Source organism: Xenopus tropicalis, chromosome 1 (assembly GCF_000004195.4).
Source record: "Xenopus tropicalis strain Nigerian chromosome 1, UCB_Xtro_10.0, whole genome shotgun sequence".
In the NCBI taxonomy this organism is placed as follows: Eukaryota; Metazoa; Chordata; class Amphibia; order Anura; family Pipidae; genus Xenopus; species Xenopus tropicalis.
In genome coordinates, this window is record NC_030677.2 from 134,948,978 (window position 1) to 134,974,711 (window position 25,734).

Sequence of the window (25,734 nt, forward strand, 5' to 3'; positions counted from 1 at the left end):
ATTATATTAAAAAAAAAAAAAATTATAAAAACCATGACCAACATGTGAAGCATATAATAAATTCTCCTGTGTACATGGTTGAACACCCTTGTGTACATTATTCTTATGTACATCCTTCAGTAGCGTAACTAAAGTCTTAAAGGCCCTGGGACAAAATATGCACCAGGGTCCTACCTTTGCACTGGAATTCCCCTCCAGCCCATACCACCAGCTTGCAGCTGTGAAACCAGAGTGCTGTGGGGTTCTTTGTACTACAGTGAATGCTGGCCACAGCAATGCAGATCTTCCTAATGGGGGAGTGGGCCCTGGCTCCCCTGAAGGGTGACTGCTGCCCTATCTAAAATTAGCAGAAAAACTAGCAGAAAAACTGAAAATTAAAATTTGGGCAGCAGCCACTCTATTACTTATGCCAGTGGCATAACTAATTAGGGAGCATGGGTTGTAACTGCACTTGGCACTCTTTTGTAACCGTAAATCTAGGGCAGGGGTCCCCAACCTTTCTTACTCGTGAGCCACAGTCAAATGTAAAAAGACTTGGAGAGCAACACAAGCACCATAAATGGTCATGGAGGTGCCAAATAAGGGCTAAGATTGGCTAATAGGCAGTCTCTATGCACACTATCAGCTTACATGAGGCTTTATTTGGTAGTAGATCTTGTTTTTATTCAACCAAAACTTGCCACCAAGTCAGAAATTGAAAAATAATGGGGGCACTGAGAGCAACATCCAAGGGGTTGGGGAGCAACATGTTGTCCCCGAGCCACTGGTTGGGGGTCACTGATCTAGGGCTTGATTAGCAGAAAAACTGTTAAAGAAAAAGTGCTTGCAATGTTAGGCTAAAGGCACACAGGGACTGAACTTTCATTTAAAGCAGAAAAAATGGTTCATTGTGAGAGAGGTGAAATTGTGGAATGCCCTGCTGAGTGATATGATGGCAAATTCTATTGTGCCTTTAAGAGTGGCTTGGATGATTTCTTGGGCAAACATAATATCCAATGTATATATATATTTTTTCTATATCTTAGAGCAGTGCTGTCCAACTTCTACGGTGCCGAGGGCCGGAATTTCTCTAGCGTACATGGTGGAGGGCCGCTAATGGAAGCCAGTTTTGACCACTCCCCTTTTTGAAACCACACCCACTTCAAACCACACCTATTTTATCACAATGGTGGTAGCACAGCAAAATCCCAAATGCTTGGTCCTTACTGTGGGGATATCAACCATCATTCATATGTGAAAGAATTATGTCATATTAAGATATACCCTTAAATTCCATATGCCTCCTCCTCCCCTGTGGATAGCAGAGCAACCCCCAGTACATAATTACACACCTTAGGAACCATTTAATGGCTATTTACAACTGCTAACAAACTCCCACAACAAACCCCTGCCAGGTTCACCTCCCACAAGCAGCATAGGGCAAGCAGAGTATGGCACACACAGGCAGCACTCTGCCTGTCCTATGCTGCCTGTGTGTGCCATACTCTGCCTGCCCTACCCTGCCTGTGTGTGCCATACTCTGCCTGCCCTACCCTGCCTGTGTGTGCCATACTCTGCCTGCCCTACCCTGCCTGTGTGTGCCATACTCTGCCTGCCCTACCCTTCCTGTGTGTGCCATACCCTCCCTGACCTATGCTGCCTGTGTGTGCCATACTCTACCTGCCCTATGCTGGCTGTATGTGCCATACTCTGCCTACAGTACCTATGTCTGAGGTGTGAAGAAGTGAACAATGGGAGTGATTACAGTCTGAGCCTGAGGTGTGAACACTGCAGGGGGTGAACAATGTAGGTATTAAAAGGTGTGAAAAACACAGGGGATTACATGTTTAAACAATACAGAGGGATTACAGCCTGAATCTGAGGTGAGAACCATGCAGGGGGCCAGTTAATCTCAGTACTGATACCATTTAATGCTTACTCAAAGGTAAACCATCAAAACAGCCAGACAGGTGGGGGGCCACACAGAGGGGGGACAGCACTGTCTTAGAGTATAGATCTGTATGAGTGTGTATATATGTACTGGAGTTCGTTTGGAGGGATTTACTTGGTGGACTTATCTTTTTTCGACCCAAATTAACTATGTTATTATGTAATTGTTTTTCCACAAGATGTACAGCTCCAGTATCTGGGTAGTTACACTAAAAAAGCTATTGAACACCAGAAATCGAGTAAATTAGTGAAAAACACAAATTTCAGGTTAAAAGGGAAGACTCCTCGGTAACATGCAATTTATTGCATTCCTTTTCTCTTGTGCAAAACAAAATGTAAATTGTAAATCTAAGATGGATTTTACAGATGCTAGTTAAAAGATGTTGGGAATCACAGTAATGGCACATTTTGATAGCCTAACCTTTATAAAGTATCATGTAACATAACATCCATGAGTTGAAGATTTGAACAACATGCCATTTCAGAGAAAACAACATATTATAAAATGGTTAGAGACTGGACTCACCAATGTGTTGTACAAACTGATATCTCCTTCAAGGCCACTCCTTACATGATAAAATTTTACTATTGGTACTTTTGCTGTGGTAATTGGCAGGATATTTCTTAATCCTAGTGGGGAAAAAAGACTGGTAAGTGGCTGCTGTAAGGTATGGTTCTCGGTGTAAAAATATTCCACTGCCAGGTGCAGGATATGAGACAGACATACAAGACAGGTCCAACAGTCATGTTATTACTAGATATTGCCTAAATGCATGATCTTCAAGGTTAAGCACTACATACTTTTATTATGGGAAGTTACTGCTTCCCAGTTCACCCCTTGCCTTGCAGACACGTTCAAAGCCTATTGGGAACCTAAGAGACTAACATATCTTTTTTTTGGACCCACTCTAAAACAAAGGTTCATAGAACGAAAATATAACATTTCCTCCACCTGGACATTTAAACATATGCAGATCATCTATATACAGTGGAGGAAATAATTATTTGACCCCTCACTGATTTTGTAAGTTTGTCCAATGACAAAGAAATGAAAAGTCTCAGAACAGTATCATTTCAATGGTAGGTTTATTTTAACAGTGGCAGATAGCACATCAAAAGGAAAATCGAAAAAATAACTTTAAATAAAAGATAGCAACTGATTTGCATTTCATTGAGTGAAATAAGTTTTTGAACCCTCTAACAAAAAAAGACTTAATACTTAGTGGAAAAACCCTTGTTTGCAAGCACAGAGGTCAAACGTTTCTTGTAATTGATGACCAAGTTTGCGCACATTTTAGGAGGAATGTTGGTCCACTCCTCTTTGCAGATCATCTCTAAATCCCTAAGGTTTTGAGGCTGTCTCTGTGCAACTCTGAGCTTGAGCTCCCTCCATAGGTTTTCTATTGGATTAAGGTCCGGAGACTGACTAGGCCACTCCATGACCTTAATGTGCTTCTTCTTGAGCCACTCTTTTGTTGCCTTTGCTGTATGTTTTGGGTCATTGTCGTGCTGGAACACCCATCCACGACCCATTTTCAGTTTCCTGGCAGAGGGAAGGAGGTAGTCGTTCAGGATTTCACGATACATGGCTCCGTCCATTTTCCCGTTAATGCGAATAAGTTGTCCTGTGCCCTTAGCAGAAAAACACCCCCAAAGCAAAATGTTTCCACCCCCATGCTTGACGGTGGGGACGGTGTTTTGGGGGTCATAGGCAGCATTTTTCTTCCTCCAAACTCAGCGAGTTGAGTTAATGCCAAAGAGCTCTATTTTGGTCTCATCAGACCACAGCACCTTCTCCCAGTCACTCACAGAATCATTCAGGTGTTCATTGGCAAACTTCAGACGGGCCTGCACATGTGCCTTCTTGAGCAGGGGGACCTTGCGAGCCCTGCAGGATTTTAATCCATTGCGGTGTAATGTGTTTCCAATGGTTTTCTTGGTGACTGTGGTCCCTGCTAATTTGAGGTCATTAACTAACTCCTCCCGTGTAGTTCTAGGATGCTTTTTCACCTTTCTCAGAATCATTGACACCCCACGAGGTGAGATCTTGCGTGGAGCCCCAGAGCGAGGTCGATTGATGGTCATTTTGTGCTCCTTCCATTTTCGAACAATCGCACCAACAGCTGTCACCTTCTCTCCCAGCTTCTTGCTAATGGTTTTGTAGCCCATTCCAGCCTTGTGCAGGTCTACAATTTTGTCTCTGACATCCTTGGACAGCTCTTTGGTCTTTCCCATGTTGGAGAGTTTGGAGTCTGCTTGATTGATTGATTCTGTGGACAGGTGTCTTTTATACAGGTGACTAGTTAAGACAGGTGTCCTTAATGAGGTTGACTAATTGAGTAGAAGTGTCTAACCACTCTGTGGGAGCCAGAACTCTTAATGGTTGGTAGGGGTTCAAAAACTTATTTCACTCAATGAAATGCAAATCAGTTGCTATCTTTTATTTAAAGTTATTTTTTCGATTTTCCTTTTGATGTGCTATCTGCCACTGTTAAAATAAACCTACCATTGAAATGATACTGTTCTGAGACTTTTCATTTCTTTGTCATTGGACAAACTTACAAAATCAGTGAGGGGTCAAATAATTATTTCCTCCACTGTATATATATTGTAAAATGGAATACAGCATCAAAATTACTATGGGAGAATGGGAAGACACCTGTGAGCATGCAAGGAAAAATTATACATTTGTAACACAATATAGAAAACATGATAAGAAATAACCTTACTTGCAAGTAGACATTGCAAGCACACCAGACTAGAAACCTGCAGCTGGTCAGCTATCCTTGAAATACCTGGTAAGCAGTTGGGTATCTGGTAGGAAATTCCCAATTCACCAACCAGGCAAGCTGTCCATGGTTACCCTGCCTGGGTCCTAAGGTGGGGGATATTGGGCTAATTCGATCCCTTAGCCAGATATTGATTAGGGAGACCCATTGGGGTCCCAATATCTGCCGGTGCAGATAAGCTGCTGAATCAGTCTAAAGGACTGGCAGCTTAAAGGAGAAGGAAAGGCTACATAAGAGTTAATCTCAGGCTGGAGGCTTACCATCCGTTGTCTCAAAGGTGCCCTTAAGTCTCCCCATATCTCCATGTTTTAGAAGAACAGAAGCCAAAACGGAAATAAAACCTAGGAGCTGTGTGAAAAAAGTTCCCATGATCCCTCGCTCATTGCCAGACTTGAGGACTTGGAACCGAAGCGGCACATGCGCAGTTGTCTGTTCTGTGGGCGCGCACAAGCAGGCGCGCTCCCCATCAATCACATCTCCTGAGCCGGTGAGAGGTTCAGGCGTGCCTGCGCTGCTGGGATCTGTTATGAGGCGCGCAGAGAAGGACGCGCGCCTAGGCTGGGGGAGGAAGGAAGCTTGCGCATGCGCAGTACAGACGCCGAAGGAGAGGAAGTGGGCATACAACTTCAAAGATGGCCGCGCCATTCTTTAGATAGCGCTGAAACTTTACAGTAAGATTTTATACGTTTCTCTTACTATAATTGAGCCCAAAGTGTAGCGTTTTTCTTTATCTATACTAGCACTATGTTATGGTACCATTTATAAAATTTGCCTTGCCTTCTCCTTTAAATCTGCCCGTGTATGGCCACCTTCAGAAGACAAACTAGAACTTCCATCAGTACTAGCTTTAATTAACCAAATTCAGGCTATGATATTCATGCAAAGATACAGGGAACTTTTCACAATTTGAAAAAGTTTGGTGTAGGTGTAACATATGTCTTAGCTAAAGAAGCATAATCTGTATAGCAACAAGAAAACTTAGGAGTTACTTCTCCCTTGTGCACTACTTTACTGTATTTTTCTTTGTATGCTGTTTTTCTATAAGCAGCTCAATCTGACTCTTTGATCACTTTTTTGCCATTGGTACTTCTTAGTCATTTTGTTTACTATACTCCTAGGCTATAACATCAAATATCTGTGTAACACTAACTTTTGTTTTATTTCATACAATAACTCGGGAACACGTTTTTTTTAAAATCTAACAAATCTAGTACACTGTACAAATTTTTATCAGCCCTTATACAGACACAAAAAATAAACAATAATTGTGGAGCTTTAGCTTCCTTTTATGGCTAAAGCATGTTCAAAGTAAAAGCCTTTCAGCAGAAAGGGGTAGTTAAGGTCATGTTTATACCTTGATGCTTTCTGAGGAGTCTAGCCAGATCTTCAATAGTTCTGATGCTATCCAGCTCCTACAACAGAAAAATAATTAAAACAAGCATCTAACTAGGAAGTGCCAGTTCCTACAGGACACCTCCTGTAAATGCATACAGGGTAATACCACCAATTTCACGCTCTTGATAAAGCTGGCTAACTGGTAGTTTAGTTCTTCTTAGCAGGGCTGAGTTTTGGCCAGCAAGATGTTGAAATTAAACCTTTATACACATTACTAGAATAGGGAACCCCTCCAGATATTTGAAATGCTTTAACACAACTTGCCCCATACAGGGTTCATCCAATGTGGTTCTAAAGAAGCAAAGAGGGACTCTCAGCTGAGTCCTGTTAGGAAAAAATTTGGGAACGAATGCACATTTACTGTCCTAAATATTCTTGTAGGCCACTTGGGAAAGTATTGGGAGTGAATTATTATTTGCTTGCCTAAATTGCCTTGGAACTATTGCGACAGAATTGCGAAGGGAACATTTTTTCATCAAATTAAATATCGACAACTACTATTACCTTGGGGGGTCATTTTTAACAGGGAACAGTTATTAGAGTAACAATTTTCTCAATATAATAAAATGTTAGTCTATTCATGTTGCTGCTCATTAAATTTATGAATAACTGTTACAATATAAGGGGCAGCGACCAAATGCAGGACTACTAATTGGGGCTTAAAACAGAAAAGTCACAATTGCTGCTCTAAAAAATGGAATAGGCGTCCAAGAACCAGGTGATTGCTAGAAGGGGACATGTACTCACAATACAAAGACTCAAATGAGCAGGAAAAGTAATTACCTCAGCAGTTTCAAGACCATCAATAGTCATGCAGATATCAAGGTCACTCTGTTTGAAGCCAAAGCCATTCTTTGAAGAGCCAAATAAAGTAAGACTGGCTCCTGAGTAAGAAATTACACCAAATAAGTTTAAAAAAACAAAAAACAAAATTATAGAACCTGCAACCTTTCTATAATACATAACATTGGATCTTGAGAGTGTTTCTAAGGGGGGTACAGTTTTAGTCTGTAAGGATGATCATAACCATTAGCTGTTATTATGCATTATTTGGGGTAAAGACGATATTGATTCAGATGAGGATTTCATTTACTGCCTGCAATTTTTTTTCTTTTTAACGTTGTATTGTTGAAAACTGGTGCAAAAATGACACCTCTTTTTCCTTAGCTTGTTCATTGATTCTGCCTGCTGATGTCAGAAATTGCGATGGATAGTGTTAAACCATGAATTTGGAAAATAACACTTTTAATAAATGGCACCTTTACTTTCCACCACTTTTTTGGTGTTAAAATATTTTACAGTTACTGGCATATATAGAATCTATCATTCTGCCTATCTCAAAGTTAGCTAAAAGCCATAACTAGGTTGAATAGCCTTGTTTAACTTGGTAAGAAAATTCCTTAAGTCAGTGCAGTGCACCATAAAAATATACTCAACCATCTAATTCCTGAATTCCTGACTCTAAACATGTACAAACATACACATTACAGGCTCAATAGATATATTTGGCTCTTTTGGGAGATAGAAAACTTAAGATCTCTTGAAAATGTCTTGAAAATTACCTGAAAAATCCCTCTTGATAAAATCTTCTAAATCCTGGCGAATGTGTTCACGTGCTTTGTCCTCAAGGGCAGTAGGAGAAAAATCCTCTGTAATCAAAAAGACAGACCTTATGTTTGGCATGAAAAAAAGCCATGAAATGCAGAAATGAAAATAGATCTAATAAGTAGACCATTATTAATTTTCCCTGTACAGGTGACTTTTGGGAAGAAAAATGTACAACATCACAGAAAAAAAAAGGCTCAAAATGGATACTTTCCATTCCTACTGTGGCTACTATGCCTACTTTTAATATAAGAGCATAAGAAATGTGTAGTGACTAAAAGGAATATTCAGGGCAAGCATAGCAAAAAAGTTTAATAAGAACAAAACAGATAAAAACTAAATGGCGAGTGGCTAAAGTTTAACTGTGGGCACATACCCATATCACGTGTTGAAGAAGTCAATTAAAAGAAACATAAGGGGCCTCCTGCAATCATGCAAGCAATGAGTCCACAAGAGACCAGATTGTAAGCTCTTGTGAGCTCTCAGATCCTATATGTATTCTGTAACCCTTGTTTGTTATATATTAATGTAGAGCACTGCTCTATATGAAGGATGATGATGCACTGGATTGCAGTACTTAAAGCAGCACCAATTGTATCATTTAAAATATTTTGGTAAATGTACTTAAGTTGTAAAAGGGACATTTTACCACCACCACCCCGTGTAATAAAAGGCACTAGGTTTGCCCAATAGCATAAATCTATAGCAACCAATAAGATGCTTACTTTTAAACAAGTGACCAGTAAAATCTACCTGCTGATTGGTTGCTGTGTATTACTGTTCCTGGGCAAACTTAGAACCTTTCACTACATAACCCCATTAGTATGATACTAATCACTTTCCAACCTGCACCTGAAGGTTGGAATCAGTAACCCACAACTGTCACAGGATCAATAACCCACAATACCAAATGTTAACACAACCCTGAATGTTTAGACCTGTCCTATAAATGCTGCATCCTGACTTTCTAAATGGTTGGGTTCTAGGGTAATTATGCCTTAGCAACCAGATAGAAGTTAAAATTCCTAGCATGAGATCTACAGAAAAATATAAATCATACAACCTCCCAAAAAAAATTAAAATAAAGAATAAAAAAAACCTGTCTTAAAATACTGTTCAAATTATTAAAAAAAAAAAAAAAAAATCAAGGTAAACTACCCCTTAAACCTTACCATAGCACTGAATACAAACTGCATCCAGTATCTTTCGGAATTTGGATGTAAGAGGAGGTAAAGGATCAAGCTCAATTTTTTTAAAATCTTCTGGGCATTCTCTTTTTAGGTGGCCTTCTCTCTTACATAAATTGCACACAATTGTCGGCAGCTGAATTGAAAATGAAATGAACGGTTATAAAAATAATTGTCACTCATACAGCTAATGCTAATATTGAATAAGGATTTACAATTAGTGCATAAAACATATATATTTTGCCTTCCATGTAAAAAGTATTTACATATTTTGACTTCAGCACCCATCTGTTAAACTGGTTTAGAGTGCGGACACACAGCTTGACTTTACATATACATATCTGCTGCGTAGCCCTTGCTCCAAGATAGAGCATACTGCTAATATAATGATTTTTGTAACAGCAGCACTGGAGAGACAGAATATTGAGAACTGTTCTCATTGGTTGGACGTATTTTTTTCTCCTAGAAAACTAGCCAAAAGTAAGTGCTGGTACAACCATTGTTCATTATATTAGCAGTATAAATGTATTTTTTAATTAAAAAAAAAAAAAAAAACAGAACATTTCAAAACAGCACCAAGCACTAGAATAGAGGAAAGGATGCGTCACGGACAACAAGGAGATAAGCATGGCATAGCCAAGGCCATAACTGCCAGTAAATACACGTTAGATGCTGTGCTGGCTTTCTACATGCATAGGATCCAGGAAAAATTAACTGAGATGGCTGCCCACACCCTTTTATTATAAACACTTAAAAAAATCATTAGTAGTTTACAGATAAAAGTTTTAATGGCAGAATGAACTATTTAGGCACGCAGTGTAATATAATATAATAAACTACGCCATTAAAATCATGACAATATTGCTTTAAGAGAAAAGGTTCACAGGGCTACTAGGAATTTTTCATCCCACCAAAGGGGTACTAGGAATTATTCATACCAGCAAAGCACACAAAATGAACTGCTGTAGAGAAGTTACATTCCCAAGGGAGAGAAATATCACAGACTCTCCTACCTTGCCTCTAGTGAAAGCCAGTTTGTTGAATTCATAAAGCAAAACATTATCTTCTGCCACTGTGTCTACAATCTCAGTTTGTACAGGTTCTTGTTTGTCAAAGTTCTCTGTTACAGGCAGAGGCTTTACTGAAGGAACAACATAATCAGGCGGTTCTTTATCATCTTCCTCTGCATCATTATCAGACAAGCATTCATCCATTGAGCCAGTGTATGTATGCTCCATATCCTCATCAGCAGTTAGGCTATCCAGATGGTCTCTAGGATAATGAATATCATCGTCACCATCATCTTCCTCCTCATCATCAAACTTATTTGATGTTGCCTGCTTCATTGTTTGTGTAATAAACTCACTTGGAATTTCTTCAAGTTCATCTGTGCCTTCTGTGCTCTCCTCATCCACTACATTTTGGGTGCCTCCACTATCAAAAACAAAGTCTTCAGGCTCTGGTAAAGCAGCATTAGTAAATTCTTCCACGTCAGACAAACTATCAGTCTCTTCATTAGCTGCTCTAAGTACCTCCCCAGTCTCACTATCTTCATCCAAACCTGGATCAATGATATAATCCACTTTACTATCTTTTGTGGGAACATGCATAGGAAAATCCTCCTCTTCAGATTCATCATTGCAGCTTTCTACCTCCTCGCAACTTTCAACAGAATCCTCAGGGTCGCATGAAATAATTTCTTCGATAATGCAGTCAGGGTCCTCAGGGACACTGTTAGTGCTCATTGTGTCATACACAAGTTTTCTCTTGGTTTGGCCATAAGCTTTATCAACCTCCTTGCAGCTTGGACTCTGATGGAACTTCTGGTTATTCTGCACTGACGCTCTAGGAGAGTCTGTTCCAATTACTAACTCTTCTAGTTGCTTATTTAGGCCTGCCATCCTATCTACACCTTTAGCTTCATTTAGGGCATTTAAAGAAGACTCGCTGGGGTTATCTGCAATTGCACCAGATTGTGTGGTATGCTTTTGACTGGCTTTTGTAGACCTCTTCTGGTGCATGGCAAAATATTTGTAAGTTGCCCTCAAACAATGAAAGATGTAGTCATACATTAACTGACTATTCAAGGACCTTGCCACATTTCTTTTTACAGAGTAAGGATCTAGGATTAAAGAGCAGATATGTTAGTTTTCTATTTTAAAACAAAATTATTTTGTTACAAAATCTACCTTACAAAATAAATTACCTTCTACAGCAATACGCTTTTTGGGCCAGTCCTTAGATTCCCTAGAAATCTTCTCTTTGACACGAATGCTTATAACTAGATCTGCCATGTTAAATTCCAGTGAATAGAACCTGAGCATGTCAATCCACAGATGGCCAGTGGATGCTATACATTGGTGAGGTGCAGAAAAAACTAAGGGAGACTGTAAAGAGGTAAAATGGTACATAAATTAGACCACAAATGCTAACACTTTAAAAAAGCAACACATGGACACTTTAAATCAGACAGAAATATTTAAACATATAGAATGATGTTTCATTCTTTACGTCAAAGTTGAAAACAAAAAAAATCTGCTTAATCAAGGATGTTCAGGAAGGCTTGTTATAATGACTGCATAATATTATATGTTTAATATTTGTTTTGCTGTTTATTTAAACTTATTATCTATCACAAGGAAAAACATCCAATTTTAGTTAACAGAAAATTATTATACTGAACCCCATCGCTCCCAAAGTGCTCCTTTACATGTTCTTAGTTTGCCTATCATTAGTTGCAGAGATATTAAGGACAAAATTGGAAAATGGTGTAATTGCCCTGAATGGTAAGAACGAATGCATGCACACTTTTTACTATTGTCCACTACACTGTACATATTAGAAGGTGGCTTCATATGTCCTCCAGATGTTTCCCAAGCATACTAATAAATTACTAATGTACTAATATATTAAATTTTATTATTTAGACTTTTTGGGAATCTCACACATAATTCTACACAGTGACACTAACTTTAACTAGACACTGTTGTGGCAAGTGTTCTATTTAAGGAATATTACAGAACAAATGTTTGCACATACCACTGAACAAAGGTACCCAGCATGGCTGTAATCTGATGAAGCCTACATGCAACAAGTGAAGGGCTTAGTAAGAACAGGTGGCAGAAAGGGTGCTTTAGCTTATCATTGACATCAGTTTTGCTACAGCCACAGGGTGAATACAATATTTTAGGGGTATAAATGTATGCTACATGTCTGCCTTAAACTTAAACCATTAAAACATAAAATACATATATCCTCTAGGACATTCTCACCTTGCCCCTAACAGATTCTTCATTGGGATGAATCTCCCTGTCAGCTGCAGTATTGCACTCCCACACCACATAATCCTTTTCAGTGTCAAGGAGAGTGTATTTTGCCAGTTGGGAAACAGAAAAATCTTCAATCTAAGGATATTAAGCATAAAAATTGTACTTTTGCAAACACATGTGCAAGAATAAAATAATTGTAGATACCAACAAAAATGTACCGACTCAGACTTTTTAAAAATGTATTTTTAAACAATGTTACAATGTCCTTTTTCACAGATAATAGTCATAATAAAGTATTTCTCTGCTGTAAAAATAAAGCCCAGCGCGTAGCAGTTTCACTAGTGTGATGACCAGCTGAGCTATTATAAATGTATTGGAGTTTTTTTTTGTCTTTTGTTTAAACTTTAGGTTTAAGGAATATTTGTAGCTTCTTTAATAAATAAAAAAAGCCATACTGACATAGGCTTAGTTACAGATTTAGACCCAAACTTGAACAGTATCCGCCTTCATATTGGCAGTGACAGGCTTAGATGGGCAATAGGGTAGTGCATCAACTTCCTAGCCAGTAGTTCTTTGGTTTGTTCCCAAGAGCAGATGCCATCTTCATATAGTTTTAAAACTGGTAAGCTTTGGCAGTGATGAAATGCCTTCCATATTGTGTTTGATTTATATACCAACGCCACAGCCCTGATAGATGCTGAATATGAATTTTAAATAATCACTACCTGATTGTTGTACAGATGTTAACTGTCTAGAACAGTGATCCCCAACCAGTGGCTTATGAACAACATGTTGCTCATCAACCTGTTGTTTGTTGCTTCCAGTGTTCTTAAAGGAACAGTAACACCAAAAAATGAAAGTGTATTTAAGTAATTATAATATAATTTACAGCTGCTTTGAATTGGTAAAAAGTTGTGTGTTTGCTTCAGGAACACTACTATAGTTTAAATAAATAAGCTACTCTATAGTCATTCAAGCTGTAAAAAAGGAGAAAAGGCACAGGTTACATAGCAGATAACAGATAAGCGCTGTAGAATACAATGGTGTTTTATCTGTTATCTGCTATGTAACCTGTGCCTTTTCTCCTTATAATGGCTGCCCCCATGGCTACACAGCAGCTTTGTTTGTAAACTATAGTAGTCTTTCTGAGACAAACACACCAGTTGTACCAGCACAGGGCAGCAGTACATTTTATTGCAATTACTTTTATACACTTTCATTTTTTGGTGTTACTGTTCCTTTAATGTAGGTGCTTATTTTTGGAATCCTGGAGGAAGGTTTTAGTTGCATAAAAACCATAAATACTGCCAAACAGAGCCTCCTGTAGGCTTTCAAATTTGAATAGCCAATCACAGTCCATATTTCGGATCCCCATGTTCTTATTGAATGCTTGTGTTGCTCTAAAACATTTTTACATTTGAATGTGGTTCAAAGGTAAAAACGTTTGTGGACCCCTGGTCTAGAAGGAATGACCACTATGTTACAGAAATCTAAAGGAATACATTTAGTTTGTTTTTTTATGGTGATGACTACTTAAGGTGCCCATACACGGGCCGACTATAGCTGCCGATATCGGTCCCTTGGACCGTTTCGGCAGCTAATCGGCCCGTGTATGGGCAGAACAGAGCTGCCTGGCCGACCGATATCTGGCCTGAAATTGGCCAGATCTCGATCGGCCAGGTTAGAAAATCCGGTCGGATGGGGGACCGCATCGGCTCATTGATGCGGTCCCCGAACCGACTGCCCCATAAGATCAGGGCCAAACGATCGGATTTTTTTTTTTTTTCAAGTCCCTTCCTACCCGATAACAACTCCTGACGTGACCATATTGAAATAAGTCAAAATAACATTCTAAATGTTAGTTGGAGTGGACAATTAAGCAGAAATTACTTTTAAAAGAAAAGTTAAGACGTTTAAATACGCACCCAAGCTCCCAAATACACAGGTAGAACTGGTTGTTTTCGTTGTTGCAAGAAGAATATTGCCATTAAAGCAAGTACATATGGAGGCAACCCCCCTTCTTCAGGTTTGTCAATGCAGCAAAGCTGAAAGATAATATTTTTATATGGCAAACAGAGTACTGAGAACAGTTTTGGTGTCAAAAGATGTATATAAAATGAATTGCTCATTTGGTAAAATTAAAGGTCCTAAACTTGATTCAATCAAACAAACTTTGACTTAATACAGCATGCACACAACAGAGCCCTACTTGTTGCACAGCAGGGCAATGATCTCACTCTAAAACACAGCTGAATAGTCCTAGTAACCACATACTCAGTGACCCTCATATATTTACCATGTTATCAGTTTTTTTTTTTTTTTTTTTTTTTTTACCAAATATATGCATTTAGTTGCCATAAAGAGAACAGTGTAACAGAATAGAGACAGTGATTCTCAGCACCAAAATCAGACAACTGCCGTGGATTTACCTTCGCCCAGTATCGAAAAGCAACTACTAAAGACAGAAGTCTTGGTTCCAGTTTCCCCAGAGCAGCCATAAGGTTGGATGTCAAGCAAGCATTTTCATTGCCAGCACTCACTTTACATAAAAGGGAACTAAAACAAATATGAATTACAATACTGCATGCTTATGGTTTGGTGACTATAAAACACTTATTAGACTGAAAACTGTACTTGTATTTTTTACAAAAATAAAAACTTATTAAATGAAAATATACAGCAATGGAGAAATCAAATTGATTAGTTCCTGTTGTAGGCCTTTTGTTGCACTGCCAATGGCAACTTTAATGGACAAGGACACCACTCAGCAAATTCAATTACTTTTGTTCCCCAGGTTGCTGTGCTTTTTTGGAAAAAATGCATTCTCAGGGAATTTTCTAGTTCAGAACAGCTTGGCTTTTTATGTTGGATTTCCCTGCCCAGTAGAATAACTTTTCTAGATTGTATTATAAGCAAAGTTTGCTGAGTAACACTTCAGTAGAAAGTGCTACACCATAGTCTGTGTTATTTTTTTCTTAAACTGTGAAAAAATTGAATTTCGCTTTCCTTGTCCCGTTAGCTTTAAGGAGTTGTAGGTTTACAAAAGACCAATAAAGCTCAAAAAAGAAAATCTGCAACAACAGTATGACAGCCAAGTTTATTAAAAGTATCCTTGATTTAAACAGGACAGACCTTTGCTTTTCTCGACAAACCACTACAGGCACTCTTGCATGAAAATCGGCTTCAAAGTCTGTGAACAAATCTGAAAGGGAAGATTGAAAAACAAATCAGATTGTAAAGACAATAAAGTGGAAACTTTGAACACTGCTTTTTTTAAAAGCACCATGGCAAACTAAACACTCTGTGCTACTTAATTTTTTTATTGCCACAATCTGTAACAGATTTAAAATTACAAAGCAAATTATGTCAGAAAAGATAAATCACTGGTATAAATTGTTATATTAAAAGCCAAAAATAATAGCAGCTTTTTCCTTTTTAAGTAAATACCAGGGTTGTGTTGAATTGAATGATCATGTAAGACACTGTTTGCTTCACCGACTTTCTGTAATCTGAAGTTTATTTGTATTCATATCAGTGCGCCCAACATGCATATACCACAACAAATATTCTAACATAGTATAAGTCCACAGATACGAATATTTTAACTAAAAATGTTACACATTTAGGTCCATATGCAGGCTGGGAGCCATAAATAACCTGGCTTTCAGCCCTGGGGTCTCTAGTTTGACAGCCCTGAGCTATACACTTCATTCTTAGGAAAGAGCAAATGTGGAGTCATTATTATCAATATTAAGCAAAACAAAGTAAATCTTTATAGACAAATGGAAAATAGTATTGCCCGCAAATTTGGAAAAAAAGGGCGCCAGTGGATCATTATATAGTATGGCCATAAGTCTAACACATGTCACAAGATTACTGTACATAATCAGATATACTGCTACCCTATACAAAAAAATACCCACATCACCAAAGCAGCATTTCTGTGTGCCAACCTTGGCTGGCCCTTCTGAAATAATGGTTCCATGCTCAGGAAAAGTGTGTTCTGATCAATTCTACTGTGGTTTAGAAACAACCAATGGATAGACATAATAAAGGAATAGGCATGAGTCAGATTTGATTTTTTATTTAATGTAATTTATGAAAGACTGTAGGGATCATTTACTGAACCTGGGGGCCCAATTGCTACAGCACATACACGAGTGCACTCCATTGTGCTCATCTAGGAAGTTTTTGTGCCTTTAGGTCTGCTGTTTTCTATTCTTAAAGACCAGAAAAGGAGCACAGAGGTCACACTGTGTCCAAGGCCGCTCCTGCTATGAGGTAAGGTAAAAACCTTGCCTCAGGTGACAGTGAGTGGCCAGTTACCAGGGGCAGCAAAAAGCTTATATACAGGTCCTTCTCAAAAAATTAGCATATTGTGATAAAGTTCATTATTTTCTGTAATGTACTGATAAACATTAGACTTTCATATATTTTAGATACATTACACACAACTGAAGTAGCCTTTTATTGTTTTAATATTGATGATTGTGGCATACAGCTCATGAAAACCTAAAATTCCTATCTCAAAAAATTAGCATATCATGAAAAGGTTCTCTAAACAAGCTATTAACCTAATCATCTGAATCAACTAATTAACTCTAAACACCTGCAAAAGATTCCTGAGGCTTTTAAAAACTCCCAGCCTGGTTCATTACTCAAAACCGCAATCATGGGTAAGACTGCCGACCTGACTGCTGTCCAGAAGGCCATCATTGACACCCTCAAGCAAGAGGGTAAGACACAGAAAAAAATTTCTGAACGAATAGGCTGTTCCCAGAGTGCTGTATCAAGGCACCTCAGTGGGAAGTCTGTGGGAAGGAAAAACGCTGCACAACGAGAAGAGGTGACCGGGCCCTAAGGAAGATTGTGTAGAAGGACCGATTCCAGACCTTGGGGGACCTGCGGAAGCAGTGGACTGAGTCTGGAGTAGAAACATCCAGAGCCACCGTGTACAGGCGTGTGCAGGAAATGGGCTACAGGTGCCGCATTCCCCAGGTCAAGCAACTTTTGAACCAGAAACAGCGTCAGAAGCGCTGACCTGAGCTACAGAGAAGCAGCACTGGACTGTTGCTCAGTGGTCCAAATTACTTTTTTCGGATGAAAGCAAATTTTGCATGTCATTCGGAAATCAAGGTGCCAAAGTCTGGAGGAAGACTGGGGAGAGGGAAATGCCAAAACACCTGAAGTCCAGTGTCAAGTACCCACAGTCAGTGATGGTCTGGGGTGCCATGTCAGCTGCTGGTGTTGGTCCACTGTGTTTTATCAAGGGCAGGGTCAATGCAGCTAGCTATCAGGAGATTTTGGAGCACTTCATGCTTCCATCTGCTGAAAAGCTTTATGGAGATGAAGATTTCATTTTTCAGCACGACCTGGCACCTGCTCACAGTGCCAAAACCACTGGTAAATGGTTTACTGACCATGGTATTACTGTGCTCAATTGGCCTGCCAACTCTCCTGACCTGAACCCCATAGAGAATCTGTGGGATATTGTGAAGAGAAAGTTGAGAGACACAAGACCCAACACTCTGGATGAGCTTAAGGCCGCTATTGAAGCATCCTGGGCCCCCATAACACCTCAGCAGTGCCACAGGCTGATTGCCTCCATGCCACGCCGCACTGAAGCAGTCATTTCTGCAAAAGAATTCCCGACCAAGTATTGAGTGCATAACTGAACATAATAATTTGAAGGTTGATTTTTTTTTTTGTATTAAAAACACTTTTCTTTTATTGGTCGGATGAAATATGCTAATTTTTTGAGATAGGAATTTTGGGTTTTCATGAGCTGTATGCCACAATCATCAATATTAAAACAATACAAGGCTTGAACTACTTCAGTTGTGTGTAATGAATCTAAAATATATGAAAGTCTAATGTTTATCAGTACATTACAGAAAATAATGAACTTTATCACAATATGCTAATTTTTTGAGAAGGACCTGTATTTATTCTAGCCTTTTTATTGGCCTCTTGAAGTCATTATCTTACCACTCTGCTTCAGACTTTCTTGAACCAGTAAAAGAACATCAGGTTGATTCATCTGTAACAAAAAAGAAATGTTGAATTTAAAACAAAGTGAACAGAAAGAAACCCCACACACCATGATTTGAAGACAAATTTGCTCTTTGTTTTCTATTTTTTTTTTTTTTAATTTATTTTCACTATTCAAAGCTAAAAAGGTGCCTTAATGGAGTATCTTAATGAAGTAGCCTCACTCAAATTACACCCAAAATGAATAAATGCATGCCTCTGCTTGGGTCAAATAAAAAGCAAAATAGGATGGAGATGTTGATGTTTACTAGACAGAGACATTTTCTAAAATGCATATAAATATACAATGTATACAACAAAAGAAGGCAATACAAAACCTTATATATGTTGCAATCTACGTACATTTATAGGAAACTGAATGTCTATGTTCAGATCAGAATTCTTGAAACCAAATCGAGTCCAGGATGAGCCATACAGCCTGAGTGAGCAACCTGTGGATAACAAATGGAAAAAAACCAATAATGCATTAGAGAAAACCCATATACAACAAATGTTTAGGCTCCTTGAACAAGGAATGTGTGAAAATATTGCTTTATTAATACTTCTGGTCCTAAGGAACTACTTAAAACTATATTGTGTAGTCTTTGAAAAGGGAAAAGATATTGTCAATAAAAGTGTTCCAACTTAAAGGGGATTTATAGTCAAAAAACTATTTTTGGGTTCCTCAGATGCAAACTAGTGTCCTGCGTGGAACCAATTTTTGAGACCCGGAATTGCAATTTTACTTGCTTTGACAGCTACCTGACCAACAACTGACTTATTCACAACCTGCTGGCCACCATTAAAAATCCGCAACCCACATCTGAAAATACTACTCGCAACAGGGTACCTGCTTTTCTTGTAAGTAGCCCGTGGGTTACCCAACCTGCTGCAGGACGCAAGCAACCATACTAATTTACCTGTACTAAAAATCTTGCACTTTGTAAGAAATAGCTGCTAAAGTTTGTCCTGCATTTCCCCTGTGCCATGCAAGCCCTCTGTAATGACGTCCTGACTAAAAGCATGACAATATTGCAAAATAAATAAATAAATAAAAACACAAAAATGCAAACAAGATTCCACCCATTCTACTTTATTTGGGCATCTACAAATCTCTACCTTTGGCACTTTTTATCACTTTTTCAAAGCAACCGGTGTGCTGATGTTTTCACTATTTTGTACAAATCTCTACTGATTACTATATTCACTAAGACAACACAAGTCTGAATGAATAATCCCATGCTTGTAAAAGAACAGATTTACTTGAAAGGGCTGTGAATTTTGAATACCCTTCTCATCAAGTTCATGGACAGTGAGAAAACAGTTTTACAAGGATAAACTAGCCAGCAATTTTCGGTAAACTCATCAAGGGTCTGCCTGTAGTACTGACAAGCCAAATTTACGTCACCTGGGGAAACACAGATTTAGTTGTACTTGGTCTTAAAATATACTACAAACCATACTTAATTTGCCATTTACTTTACCTGGGAGCTTTTTCTGAATTAGATTTTCCATAGCTTCTACAATCGTACATCTTCTTGCCACATCATGTTCATCCAGACCATGCTCATGAACAATTTTACATATAGCTGCAGTAACTGCTTCAGCCTGAAGATCATCTGGTGGTGGCAGATTGGTCAATAGTTCCTCCTCTTTTTTTTCCTTGAAGAATAATACATTTGAATCAGTTCCATGCATAACAAGCTCAACACCATTGTATATTTGAAAATGTTTTGCTTTAAAAAAAACCCCAAAAAACTTAACAGCGGAAAACCTGTGATCAAGAATATAGCTGAAACTATAACAACTCAGCACACACTGAACACATAACTGGGCAGGGAGAGAGCAAGGCTTTAAAGGAGAAGGAAAGGCTAAGTCACTTGGGGGTGCCAAAATGTTAGGCACCCCCAAGTGACTTAGAGCGCCTACCTTGTACCCCGGGCTGGTGCCCCTGTACGGAGGGAACAGCACCAGCCCGGGGCACCTGTAGACACCGCTTCCTCCTTCCTTTGCGCGCTGCCGGCGAAATCCGCTGGCCGGCGCATGCGAATAGGAAGTAGGAAGCGCCGGCTGCTACCCCCGGCTGGTGCTGTTCCCTCCGTACAGGGGCACCAGCCCGGGGTACAAGGTAGGCGTTCTAAGTCACTTGGGGGTGCCTAACATTTTGGCACCCCCAAGTGACTTAGCCTTTCCTTCTCCTTTAAGTGTTTTGTGACTAATTTGTGAGGGATGATCAGCCATATGTACCATGGACCTAATGTAGAACATGACATTCAAAATAAACAAAACATGTTTAATACAGAATGGTCTGAATGAGATCGGTGCATCATTAATTTATACAAAAGACTGAATATAAGCACTCACCCTCAGATTTCTCTTATGCCTTTTTTCTTTAATATGCTTATGAGCAGATGACACAGACTCAACCAAAGCATCGCAAAGCTTACAGCAATAAACAGCAGTGGGGTATTTCCGTGGACGCTAGAAAATTAAGGTTAAAAGTTAGTGTTATGTAAAAGAAGGTTTATTTTCTTACAGAAAATATCTATTATAAAGTTGCAGTTCCAGAACCAGAAATGTTTTTATCCAGGGATCTGCACACCTTGTGCAAATAATCTTTCTTTTCAAACACCATAAATTCCCAAAATAAACAGAGAAGAATACTGGCCTCATCTAAAAAATTAGAAAACCACTGGGTGCCCACATACCCTTTTGAGCCTGTAAATGCAGTCTCTTTTTAGACGCTCCTCTGCTTGTTGCAAGCCCAACAAGTCCTTCTGAGATAGAGCTGATTCATCTATAACAGGGCTCTCAATATAATCTTCTTCATCTCGCTCAGATTTACATCTTCTTCTGTCAAATCTTTTCTTCTCCTGTTTAAAAGTGTCTATAGGAAATACAAATGTTAAATACAAAGCTTTGGGACACAAAATACAATAAAGACAAGGTTTTGATAATTTAGGTATTTTGCACATACTTTTAATAACAACTTAAAACTAACTAAAACCTAGGCAATGTTGGACAAAATATCAATGGCCCTAAGTGACAAAGTAAGCAACTAACACTTTCGCAGGATCCTGCCAGTACATTCAGCTTAAAAACATTTAGAATTAGAATTCTACTCAATTAGTAAACCAGATCAGACTTGTTTCAGGCCAAGTTTTTGCTAGCAACCAACCCAAATAAGTCTACAAATATAGGCAGTCATCTGCTGTTCAAATTCCTGTCTGCTTCATTATATTAGGTGTCTACCCAGTTCAGGGAGTGAGGGAAACCACCCCTTGTGTCACAATATTTAAGCCTATTTTTGGGTCAATGTTAATAAAATGAATTACAAGTCTATATTTTCACTTAAGGCAATGATACATGGGACACTTTATACAACATTTTTTACCTACAGGGGGTCAAAAAGCTCATCTCCAATTTCACTTAATGTGGGGTACCGCAAGGCTCTGTACTGTTGTTGTTGTTGTTGTTTTCCCTCTAAACGGTCTTTGGGAGATATTATCTGCTCATTTGGCTTTAAATATCATCTGTATGCTAATGATATCCAAATATACTTTTTGATCCTTTCATTAACAGTTAAAACAGACTAAAATCTTGGCCTCCTAGCAATCTCCAACTGGATGAACCAATGCCACCTCAAACTGATCCCCTTACCACCTGTGCCTGGTCCTACTCCCCCCTTTACTATGTCTATTGCTGGCATGCTCATTAACCCTGTCAACTCAGCACATTGTCTGGGGGTAATCTTTGACTACTCTGTCCTTCTTCGATCATATTTACACCACTATCAAAACTGGTCACATTTTCTTATACAATATTGGCAAAATCAGTCCTCTTCTATGCCTCTAATGCACGTTCTGATTCTATCCCGACTAGATAACTGTAAGATGCTACTAACTGGCATCCCCAACTCCCATCTCTCCCCCTACAGTCTGTATTAAATATTGCTGCCAGGATTCTCCTCCATTTAGATTTTACGCTCTACCGGGCAAGAACCTCGTCACTGTCACTTAGCACTGTGGAATCGTTATAGCAACTGTACTTTTTTTAGAGACAAAAACCCACACACACTGCCCTCTATGGGCTAAAGATGGCTATACACGTTAAGATTTTTAAAAGATCTTTTCATTATCGTACAACCAAACTTAAAACAATAGTTTAAAAAGTACGATTCCATGAACAAAAATGACCATTTCAAGCAATATTGTCTAGTTGAAGCTAGGAAAACTACCTGCTTGGCCCTGAAAACATTGGACAATGGGCAAATTTAATTGCCGATGACAAAAATTTTAGTTGTTAGTTCTCCTTTAAGGAAACTGTATTTGGAAAGCGGGTTGCCTCAGACATGTTAGGCTGGAGGAGGAGCAATCCTTCAGTAGGCTGGATAACTCTAATCTAGCCTATGGAAATATTGTGCCACCCCGTGCCCATTGTGACTCCTCCTCCTTCATTACATGCAGGTACCTCAGAGTATAATTAAACATTCCTATCAGAAGCTGAACCCCACCCATATTTTAACAAAACTTGGGGAGTCTGCTTGTGTCCTTGGCAATAATCTATTAAGTGGCTACACTGTGTAGAAAAACATTTGAACAAGCTTAAAACAAAAACTGACTAAACCAGAGTTCAAACAGAAAGAGTTGTGTAAGATCCTGTCACATGTCGCTTCTATATTCAAAACAATCTGGAGTGGTTTAATCTCAGAGTGGAATTAAGCGGAATTAATCTCGGAGCAAAGGTGCAACTACTTTTTACTTGGAAGCAGTCTACACATACATGAAAAACACTAAAATATAAGGACTTAGAAGAAACAAATCTGTTGTTAGAGAGAAAACAAACACTATGAAAGCATGCTAAAATAAATCATAAATTACCAGCTACTCCAGTGTGTCCATCAACATAATCTTTACTTGTAATCCCCTTCTGATTATGTCTCCTCCCACTTTCATTGCTTCGCTCACCTCCATCACGCCTCCAGTTCTGAGCCTCTTCTTGCTCATTGGTGGAATCGTTCCTTGTTCGATTAAATGGCTGGTGCTTCCGATCTCTCCAGTTATCAGAGTGACTACGAGGAACGTCGGTAAGCCATCTCTTATGTCCATCTTTATGAATATTGCTTGGTCGGCTATTAGGACTGCGACTGTAATTCTTAAAAGTGCTCTGATGTAGCCCATTTCTGGGACTGTTGCTGCAGATGACCGGAATTGGCTTTCTTTGAGAGTCCACTTGTATTTTCTTAACTCCATGTATTTCGTGGTTTCCAATTGACTGTTTGACAACAGGCCTTTTGTATTCTTCTTCATCCATTATTGCATGGTGTTTGACTTGTTTGGCAGCATCCCCCATTTTTCAAATTGCAGACAAAATCATTAATGCTAATAAAACATAATGGTTCAGTAAGTTAATGAATGGCTTAGTTCATAATATTTACTAACTAGAACAACAAAACAGGCAAAATACAGTCTTAAAATAAAGGCATATAAGAAATAAAGAGAACATTGACAGCACAAAACTAGTTCAGTGATCTGTAAACATGCTAAAAAAACAGACAATTACTTTAAGGAACAGTTACATCTAATAATGAAAGTGTTTTAGGGAAAAGACACACGGAGCTACTTATTAGCAGCTACTTGTCACAGCTAGCAAGAAAACACCCTGCCATAGACAATACTGTATTGCCTCTGCTAAAACACATGTAGAGGCAGTTACCAGTCAATGATCAGCATTGTTTACTTCAGCAGCCATGACAAGTAGCTTCTACTAGTAGCACTGTGTGTCTTCACCCTTAAGGGCAGTGGTACACGGGGAGATTAGTCGCCCCACGACAAATCTTCATTGTCGTAGGTGACTAATCTACCCGCAATGCCACCCTACCGGCTAAAATATAAATCGCCTATGGGATGGCATATGCACCGCTGCGATGTCCCGCAGTCGCCCGAAGTTGTCTTTGGAGGAAATTTCGGATGACATTGCAGCGACACATATACTATCCCACCTAATCACCCCGTGTACCACTGCCCTAAAAGAATGGCAATATAATGTACTGTTGCCCTGCAGTGGTAAAACTGGCGTGTTTGCTTCAGAAACTCTACTATTGTTTATATAAACCAGCTGCTTTGAAGCCACTGGGGCAGCCATTCAAGCACTGGATACACAATAGATAACAGATAAGCTGTGCAGAATCCCATTGTATACTACAGAGTTTATCTGTTATTTGCTATGTAATCTGTGCCTATTCTCCTTTTTCAGCTTTGAATGGCTGCCCCCATGGCTACACATCAGCTTGTGTATATAAACTATAGCAGTGTTTCTGAAGCATAGGCACCAGTGCAGGGCAACAGCACATTATATTTTAATTACTTTGAAACACTTTCATTTGGTGTTGCTGTTCTTTTAAATAGAAGCTTTCAACAGGCTAAACCATTGGATGTTCTGGGCTTCTATACCAGCCCTATGCCATTATACAAGGCTCATTAGTACTTTATAGAGATTCAAATTTCTTGGCCACACAGAAACCAGTGCATTTTGCATCAGCATTAACAATCAGTCTTACAGCATAAGCTGTTATGATGGGTGTAACCTCTTTATCTATACATAGATACTTTCTTTACATGCATGTTTCCTGAGCTCAGTCACCCAGCACTGCAGTAAATCCTAAGTGTAGCTTAACAACAAGCACAATCGGATACACTGTTTTTAGGAAGTAGGTCCCTCTTCACTCTAAAAACAGAGCTCCAGGCCCCTTAGAGCAATCAGGGCAGACGAGTGTTTATCAAGGAAGTCAGTTTTTAAGCTAAAGGCCAGTGCGGTAGTTTTCAACAGTATCAGTTCAAAAACACATGAATGTACATAACTATGTGCCACTGACCTTTATGAGAGATTCAGTTATGGGCTACAATTAGACACCGCACCTTATCCATACCGTCCAATAGTTCCGCTTTGGGACAGACGCGGTTAGCTGCTTCAGCTCCCACAAACAAATAATACCTAGCTCCTTGGCTCCTACCCGACAGCTAATCCCGATAGCACAAATCTCATCTTGCGAGACTGTGGCGTTACGTCTTCACGTGCATGAGCGCAGTACGTAGCCGCCTGGCGGAAGTGACGAATGAGGAAAGAGTGCTTCTGCGTTACACACTCACAAGCTATGGTTAGGGCAGCGGGAAGCCGATGGTCTCTCGCAATTTCTTTTTTACTTGCATTTACTTTTGTCAGGGAACTAAAAAGACTAATAAAGACAGTTTTTATTTCATGTTTTGTGGTTATCATTCATAGCCGCTGCAACCAGCACACTCAATATTTGGCCACTGGGAAGTAATGCATTATTAGCCCTTCGCTAGAACTGTTCACATGCAAGGGTACACGGTGTATAATGGCTGTCCCTGGGGTCTTTTGCCATACCTCACAACATTTTAAAAACGGAAAGAGGGACAAAAATAAATGCAGTGGGCAGCTTGGCTAATCTTTTGACCACGCCCATTTTCCCGACCACACCCCTTAAGTAGCACTCCCCTTAGACTAAAT

The 25,734-nt window shown here is 39.2% G+C and overlaps 1 protein-coding gene across 3 annotated transcripts in view; it reads right to left on the bottom strand.

The window, feature by feature from the left end:
- The window catches only part of tut7 (terminal uridylyl transferase 7), a 39,770-nt gene extending 14,440 nt beyond the window's left edge, over positions 1-25,330 (bottom strand). The window contains exons 1-18 of one of the 3 annotated variants that reach the window (XM_012971575.3): positions 25,079-25,329; positions 23,085-23,585; positions 20,913-21,091; positions 20,569-20,685; positions 19,689-19,866; positions 18,568-18,656; positions 18,163-18,214; positions 15,307-15,376; positions 14,604-14,730; positions 14,100-14,219; positions 12,178-12,309; positions 11,112-11,292; positions 9,919-11,027; positions 8,891-9,041; positions 7,676-7,762; positions 6,897-6,997; positions 6,073-6,130; positions 2,456-2,559 (exon numbers count right to left, since the gene is read on the bottom strand). In XM_012971575.3, the coding sequence (XP_012827029.1) occupies positions 2,456-2,559; positions 6,073-6,130; positions 6,897-6,997; positions 7,676-7,762; positions 8,891-9,041; positions 9,919-11,027; positions 11,112-11,292; positions 12,178-12,309; positions 14,100-14,219; positions 14,604-14,730; positions 15,307-15,376; positions 18,163-18,214; positions 18,568-18,656; positions 19,689-19,866; positions 20,569-20,685; positions 20,913-21,091; positions 23,085-23,556 (3,327 nt within the window). In that variant the 5' untranslated portion in view covers positions 23,557-23,585; positions 25,079-25,329. 3 annotated transcript variants of the gene reach the window in all.
- Positions 25,331-25,734: the final 404 nt, after the last annotated feature.